This window comes from Cynara cardunculus (assembly GCF_001531365.2).
Source record: "Cynara cardunculus var. scolymus isolate 2C chromosome LG 1, CcrdV1, whole genome shotgun sequence".
Taxonomy (NCBI): domain Eukaryota; kingdom Viridiplantae; phylum Streptophyta; class Magnoliopsida; order Asterales; family Asteraceae; genus Cynara; species Cynara cardunculus.
This window is the reverse complement of record NC_037528.1, coordinates 47,104,562-47,113,408: the sequence shown is the minus strand read 5'-3', so window position 1 is coordinate 47,113,408 and position 8,847 is coordinate 47,104,562. Positions and strand designations below refer to the sequence as shown.

Here is an 8,847-nt window from a genome sequence, read left to right as displayed (position 1 = left end):
AAAACCCGGTTTTTTAACTGCCGTATGGCAGTTTTCGATCGTTTGAGGGAAAAGCTACGATTTGGTCATTTGATTTTCGGTACATAGATTTCGTAACACGAAAAAACTCTCTGTTCGGGAAAACCACTGAATTTTATCCGATTGAAATTTCGATTGTATTATCGGAATACTTCAATCTGAAAGTGATACACGACTTTCAGTGGAATCCAAGCAATCGAAAACCAAAAATTTTAACATTATATGAATTTCTATTATGTTTTTTGTTAAAAAAAATTATTTAACAGTTATGTCTAGTTCTATAAAATTATGTTATATTATAATATTTTAGAAAATCTCGTATTAATGATCAACATAAAGATGTTGTGTAAGCTTGACGAGGACATCAAAAATAAAAGTATAAGATTCTGTTATAATAATCCTGATCTTTCACCAAAATTCCAGATCCTTTGAAAATCTGTCGGTCAAAGTAACATCCTTTGGAGATATGTTTCTGAAACTTTAGTAGTCAATATTTTGTTGTTAAAAACTTTTATCGACGGATCCCTGAGAGAAAGTCACGTACTGCTTACAGAAGGGCCATTTTAGCAAATATTGCCTTCAAACGGAACCATCGAAGGAGTTACGATCAACAAAATTCACCGTGGGATTATTCAGTAATTTTATATTTCATAGACAGATTATTGTCGGTAATAAATAAAAAAAGCGAAATTAGCTTTGTCCTTTCTAAAAGGCTTAAAATTTTAGGGATCAAAATAGATGGTATGTTTTATTACCTTTTGAAATTTGCAACAAAATGGACCCATCATTACATGCATCATTTAAATTTTGCTAATTACGATCACTTGAAACAAATAAATGTTATATATTGAATATAAACTTTATATATATATATATATATATATATATATTATGTTTTTTCATATCTTTAAATCAAATTAACGTTTTTCTTTTTCTTTTTGGATAATCAATTTTTTAAATAAAATAATTCGTAAAGGCAGTTTTTCTATTTTAAATTGAAGGGGTGTAATTATTCATTAAATCTATGCTACCTTATAAACCAGATTTATCAAAAGTCTTAAAAACAATTTTTAATTCATAAAGTACTATACATTTGTACACAAAGTCTTAAAAACAGCTCATAATGCATTAAGTAATCTTAATCTACAATTAAAATAACATATAGCACAAGTTATCAATGTACGTTATTACCTTTTTTTTTTAATGTTCTCAAGATACTTTTGACACATTTCACTCATGTCTTCACCCTTTCATAACTTTATATGTCTTCTTCCCATCCCTCAAGGTAAGATTCAAACTGATATTCACCATGAGTTATTAAAAATTCTCTCATTCATCTCTCATTCAGTTGCTCTAGAACTCTTGGTCTCCCTCTCGATCTCTTGATTATTTGTTTTTTGTGTAAATCGAACACATTTATGGAGTCGTTTAAATATGTTGAATTTTAAATATATTAGATTTTAAACTGTCATACAATTTTTTTCATCGACAGATTATAATTGGAACTATAACTCTTATTTATTCAAATTGAATTAATATATAATGACCAAATGTAACTTATATCATCGTTAAATTTTCTCTAATAAAACAGTAAAACTTCAAAATCGTTAAAATTCACTACTCCCGCCGTATTACACAGATACACAACTAGTAACATTATAAACAGAAATCATAAAAACCATTAAGACGTAACTTTTTGAAGACCGTTTTTATTACTATGATATTTGACATGTGATCAAGTAACTTTACAAAATGAAAAGACCCAAAGTTAAATAAAATAGATTAATTGCATAGAAATACGAGTTCTCATATTCTTAATTAATAATTTTGAATTAAAAATAAACACAAATTCATTACTCTTTACACATTGCACATTCTTCAAAATCGCAAATTATTTACTAATTATTTTTTTATTACACATACAAAGATATTATATATACACACGCAATTGTTGTTGAAGTCATGACACATGCTTAATTATTGGTATGAATTTGGGATCATGTAAGACTAAGGATTCTTCGTGAGATTTGTAAAACCAATTTTCAATCTTTAGTTTTAATTTATAATCTGAACATTTATAATCATAAAATTGTCATGAGACTTCTCAATAATCACAAAATTATCACATTACAACTTTAAATCATTAGATCATTAGATTATAAAGTTAATCAATGAACATAAATTGAATTTACGGGTCTCACGAAAAACCATTGGTCTCACGTGAACCCAACCCTATTGGTATGTGTTTTTAAATGTGTATATATAGTATTTAATTAGTTAATAATTGGATACTAAAATTTTAGATAAATACGTTTATTATAGTTAATTTTTTTGGAAAAAAATAGAATAAAACTGATTTATGATTATAAATATTATAATGTAACTTTTTTAATAATAAAACATATTATATAGAATAAATATTATGTTTCGAATTTTGTGTATAAACTTATCATAAATTTAATTATAATATTGACAAATGTTTTCCTTACCGTCCCACGAGCTTTGTTTCTTCATGTACAATTCGTATAGATCCATAAACACGGTCCATATAATTTCCATATATATATATATATATATATATATTTATTTAAGAATGAATTGATTAGTTTGTGTTAATTGTGAGATCCAACGTAGGCTAATTATTTAAGATAATTAATAATTTTTTAAATAAAATAGAAGTATAAATTAGTCATTAATATTTTTTACAGGTTTGTGTTTATGTTTACATTAGTTTTGAACTTCTTTTCCTCTTTAAAATAACATTAGTATGCCATTAGGGTTAAGTTCTTCGATTCTTTACTTTCTCCTCCCCGGAAGGTCACTGCATTCTTTATAGCAAGGAGCCAAAGAGCTGACCTAAAAGCAGAAGCTGCCTTGATCTTCTACTTATTGAACGCCAAAGGAGACTGATTCAAAAACTGCTATCCCACGACCAAGATTCTTCCTCCAGCTTTTCATACTTTTGGAGAACTTCCATCAACCAAGGAGACGAAAAGCTCTGTGAAGTAAAAGAAAAAAAAGGATCGCCGATTGCTACATAAGAACCAAACAGAACTTTTCAAAATTGAAAACGGATCAGTCGACCTGGTCTACGAACCTATTCTAACTATCAACGAATTATGGACTTCTATTGTGTGTGTTACAAAATTGAATAAAATTATAAATATTAATTTTTGAGGTAGAAATATAGAATTTAAATTGTGATGTTTATAGTAATAAATGGATTCATTTATATATCAAAAGTATAAATAAAGGAAGGAAGAGTGTAATTAATTACTCCATCATTCAATTGTTTAATTTTAGAATCCAATTCCACCGAAAGTTTCCAACAATGCCATGAAAGCTTGCAACTTGTATGGTCTATACATACATCTCTATTAATTTTAATAATGATTTTATTTTTTATTTATATTTATTACAAAAATAAATACGTACTTCTTTTAGAACGACAAATTTTATAAGAAAACAGAACTAGTGAGGAGTTAAGAGTACATCAGACTGTTACACCGTATCCTTCCCCTAAAAAAACTCGTATGTTTCTGAGAGCATTCAAGATGTCCTTTATTGGAAAAGAGAGTATCCATTGTGTCGTAGCCGTGAGGAAAGGTTGTCCACCATCTATGAAGAATGATTGTCACCTCTCGAGCCACCTTGCATTGAATCATAATACGTTGCAACGATTCAACTTTCTCGTTGTACATGGGACAGAAAATAGATTGGACAAAGATCTCTCTTTTCACGAGATATAACTTCCCCGAAACCAAACTGCACCAACTGGTCTTCACAGCGGACCTAGGAAGGTGCGCTAGTCGTCAATTGTTAAACGAAGCAAGGCAACCGAGAAATCCCCATTGTTTTCCAACCTCCATTTCCAGTAATCGTTCCGAGCCGTAAACCTACCTGCAAACGAATCGAGGCTAAGTTTTCCAGCTCTTTAGCCCCCCTATCCCCCCGCAACTCAAGCAGGCACCTCCGATTCCAATAAAGTTGGCAATCGTTCTCATCTCTGGTGATTCTTTGATTAACCAAGCATAAAGGCTCCCTTTTCGTTGCAAAGAGCCGAGGGAAAATTATCGAGAGTGGCCTCTCTCCGCACCATCTCTCCTTCCAGAACCGAGTATCGTTCCCAGACCTGATAGTCTTGGAAATCAACATGTCCAACGAGAGGTTGAGGTTGTCGAATCAACTGTCCACACGAAGAATGTTAGACCACACTACAACAAAATCGGGTTTATAGGACACTCTCAAATTCTAAATGTACTAATAGACCTCTTTATAGGACTTAGTTTATAGGACCAAAAAAATAAAGTGTCCTATCTAAAAGTGTTGTAATAAGTTTATATGACGTTTTTGGGCGTCTTAACAAGTTTTTTAAGGACATTTTTAATACAAAGTGTCGCATTAACAACTTTATATGACACTTTTGAGAAAGTGTCCTATAAACTCATTTTTTTTACAGGACACTTGTTTTTATAGGACAATTTTTCAAATAATGTCCTATAAAGTTGAGAATGAGACACTTTATATTAAAAGTGTTCTAAAAAACTTAATACGACGCCAAAAAAAGGTCATATAAACTTATTACAACATCTTTAGATAAGACATTTTATAAACTAAGTCCTATAAAGATGTCTATTAGGACACTTAGAATTTGAGAGTGTCCTATAAACCTGATTTTGTTGTAGTGTCAAGTCCCGGAATTCCGTTCCATCATACTCGATTATCCCGTCCCTCCATTTCTACCATAGATGGTCGATATTACCTCCTTCCACAACATATTGTGCTCGTTTTGGTACCTCCACAAGTTTTCATATATGGAGGTTGAAGTTGGCATAAAATCAGTATCAACCAAAAAAAATCATATCAAATATAATTGGTTAAGACATGGTATAAGATTTTGCATACCAATTATAATTAGTTGGTATATACCATGCGATAGAAAAAAACTTGATAATTATTATTTTTACTAACATTATTATTGAATTTATTCTTAGAATATGCTTCCTAATTACCTACCTCACAAAAGTGAAAAGCCACTTGGGCCAGTTGAAGTCAATTACAAGCAATACAATTAGTTAATTAATTATAGTAATTAAGCTAATTATATCAAAGGGGAATATGAGGTAACCATATGTTAACTTCCACCCTACAATTGCAAGTAATAAAGCACAGCATCCATCTAAAGTTATATAGAAAAAGTGAAAACCCAAAGTTAGCCTCAGCTTTACACCTCCAATTCTCCAATCCCCATCCTTATATTCTCTCATCCCCATTACCACATTATACATACACCCACTTGTATCTATATCTCACACACTAAACACAAACTTCTCTCACACACTAAACACAAACTTCTCTCACACACTAGTGCATTGAAGCACCCTATATAACTTAGTTTGTCAATCTCATAAGATCCCCCTTCTTTCATCTCTCTCTGTCTCTCTTCCCTCAAAGCTATAAACTCCATTGTCATAGCTTCAAGTTTTATGGGTAGTGAACATACAATCAAAACCCTGATTGAATCCCACATTTCTTTAGCGTTCACAGTGAGTTGCTTGATCATCACCAGTGGTGCTTCATACCGGAAAGAAGTTGTAGGAAGATCTAATCGAAGTTGAATATTTCCATAAATGGCAACACATTCCTTTGTTTCTTGTTCTTGCTATGTAACCTTCGTGTTCCTGACGATTTCCAAAGGTAAGCAAAAGTTTTCCTTTTTGCCCGTTTTGGATTCGATGTATATCTATTGAATCTTGAAGCACCATCAAGAAAACTATGTTCTGCCCCTTATTCAAATGAGCCATTTTGATGTTACGGACGTCCCTGGTGATGCATGATCATCCGTGTGACATCAAGCTTGAGAAGACATCTTTAACCATCCCCTACATTGCTTTAGGGTTATTAATAAACTGTTTGAATTAAATTTTGTATGCAAACACTAACGATTTTTCTTCTTTTGATTTTGTAACTTCAGGAATATTGGGGGGTACATTCACTTTCAAAAATAGGTGTGATTACATGGTATGGCCAGGGATATTATCAAGTGCCGGAAGTACACCATTAGATAGCACCGGGTTCGAACTCAGCCCGGGTGAATCACGCTCCTTCCAAGCCTCACCCGGTTGGTCCGGTCGATTTTGGGGTAGAACCGGCTGCACCTTCGATGCAAGTGGTCAAGGAAGTTGTGCCACCGGGGATTGTGGCTCCAACCAAATGTCATGTAACGGAGCCGGGGCGACCCCTCCAGCAACCCTAGCAGAATTCACAATTGGGTCAGGGTCTGGACCAAGCACCCAGGATTTCTACGATGTGAGCCTAGTAGACGGCTACAATTTGCCGATGGCGGTTGATGCTAGTGGTGGAACAGGTGCGTGCGGTACAACAGGGTGTGTGACAGATTTGAACCGAATGTGTCCCACCGAGTTACGTGCAGGAGATGGACAAGCATGCAAAAGTGCTTGTGAGGCTTTTGGGAATCCGGAATATTGTTGTAGTGGGTCATTTGGATCGCCAGATACTTGTCGTCCGTCTGTTTATTCGGAAATGTTTAAATCCGCTTGCCCAAGATCGTATAGCTACGCTTACGATGATGCTACGAGTACGTTTACGTGCACCGGTGCGGATTATACGATTACATTTTGTCCCGCATCGACAAGGTTAGAATGGTTTAACTTTTTCAAAAACTTCTTATTATCGGTTTGACACCGGTATAAAAGTTGTTTATCCAAACACTCAAAAGTGTTTATTATCGGTGTCATACCGGAATAAGTCAATAAGTTGTTTTTATAAGCAATCTCAAACACCTCCTTCATGATTCGGTGATAACATCATAAATACATGATTACTAAATCTCTTTTCTTATTTCAGTCAAAAATCTTCCACGGATTCATCGGTACCGACCTCAACCGGAACAACAACGAATGGCTCACCAGATCCGAATGGGTCATCATGGCTGCCAAGTTTCACCATTGGAGGATCATCAAGACCAAATTCCGATAATGCCCTCCTATTGACACTAATTTCATTTATTGCCCTCCATTTTTTCCATTAATGAGAAGTTTATAAAAATAGAGAATTGTAATTATATGAGCAATTTTGTATAGAGATGTTCTAGAATTGCTTCAACACGTTTGGAAATACATAATTTATATTATTTTTCAAATAATTCCCATTATTTTTTTTCTATTTTTTTATGAACAACGTACTTTAGATCTATGAGATCTGGTATGGCTTCTAAATATATTGTGACCACCAAAAATCTAAACTCGCCACAATTGTAAATATCATGTGAAACTTGGGAACCGCTCGTTGTGAGCACTTTAATAAAAAAAATTATTAGGATTCGTTACATTGTGTTTACAATGTGTTCACCTTATCTGCATATTTAATTGTACGTGTGTATATGTTAATACGGAGATAAAAAAGAGAAGATAAGAGAGAGCGAAGAGAAAAAGAGATGTGTTTCCTAAAAAATGCATTAATTTTTGTTTAAGAAATAATGATAATTATCTCTTCAATTATCTCATTAATTATCTTAAATTAGTGGTTTAGAATAGAACTCACATATTTTGGAGATCTGAAAATGATTAAATCCATATATATATATATATATAATACGTATACATACATACATATATATAGAGAGAGGGGGAGGTTCAGAAAAAAACCTCAAAAAAAATGAGAAAACGAAGAACACTCTAGTAAACGTTCACCTGGACCATATACACATGTGCATATAAGTAATTGAAGTTATTTTTTGCTTTTATGCACGTGTGCATGTTATGCACTTGTGCACACCGGAAAAATTGCTTAAATATTACTTGTATGGACATGTGTATATGGTCGAGATAAACGGTTATCAGGGTGTTCCTTATTTTTTTAGTTTTTTGAGGTTTTCCTCTAAATCTGACCTTATATATAATATATATATATATATATATATATATATATATACACGCACACACATACACATAAACACAGACAATTTTACATACATATACAAATCATTTACAAACCATGAAAAAGTTAGAAACTATATGAATCAATCAAGATCGTCCAACCCATTTCATCTACCATTCATTTAAAATAATGGCATAACTAATAGTTTCAAAATCATTTGCTCAATAGATTACCATATTTGAAAATTTGGGGTTTCTTAAAGGATCACGAAAATTGTTCACCACGATTTATCCTGAATTAGTACATCAGAATCTATTCCAACAAAATCAAATTTGAGAAGAATATTTGTTGACCAATGATAACTGGTGCTTCATCAATCTTTACCTTTATAAAATTTGGGTAGTAGCTGTAATATAATTTCCATTATAATATGGGTAAAAGAAAAAGGTATTCGATAAGTTGTAAAAATAGTAAGTTATTTCACCAGTGCAATAAGTTGTTTCATCAGTGAAACAAAGTTGTTTCACCAGTGAAATATTTTGATGAGAGCATTGTTTCATATGAAATCTTCAACTGAGGCTTTGTTTTCTTCAAAATCACGTGTTGGTTACACCAGTTACATGTAACTCTATTTTCTTCGATACATTGATTTATTTGGAATCTTCATAATTACTGTAACAAAACAATGCATTCACTACAAAACAAAGGGGCTTTTTAGACGGAAGTTTCCGTGAAAGACACCTAGTTTTCTTGTAGTGGTTGATAAAGTTATTTGGTAACACCGATGAACTTCGACTCTATTTCCATCTCTTGCTTAAACCTAATTTCTTCAACCACATTGTAATGAGATTCATCGGATACTCATTGAAATCATCATGATCCAATTAATATTGTTTATGCACAACAGTCTAATGATTATAACTCGTGCTC

At 32.5% G+C, this 8,847-nt stretch overlaps 1 protein-coding gene across 1 annotated transcript; it reads left to right on the top strand.

Moving 5' to 3' along the window:
* The first annotated feature begins 5,648 nt into the window (after positions 1-5,648).
* Positions 5,649-7,069, top strand: LOC112506748 (thaumatin-like protein 1). The gene is made up of 3 exons (XM_025110997.1): positions 5,649-5,715; positions 5,993-6,674; positions 6,886-7,069. The coding sequence occupies exons 1-3, from the start codon at positions 5,649-5,651 to the stop codon at positions 7,067-7,069; spliced, it is 933 nt and encodes a 310-aa protein (XP_024966765.1).
* Positions 7,070-8,847: the final 1,778 nt, after the last annotated feature.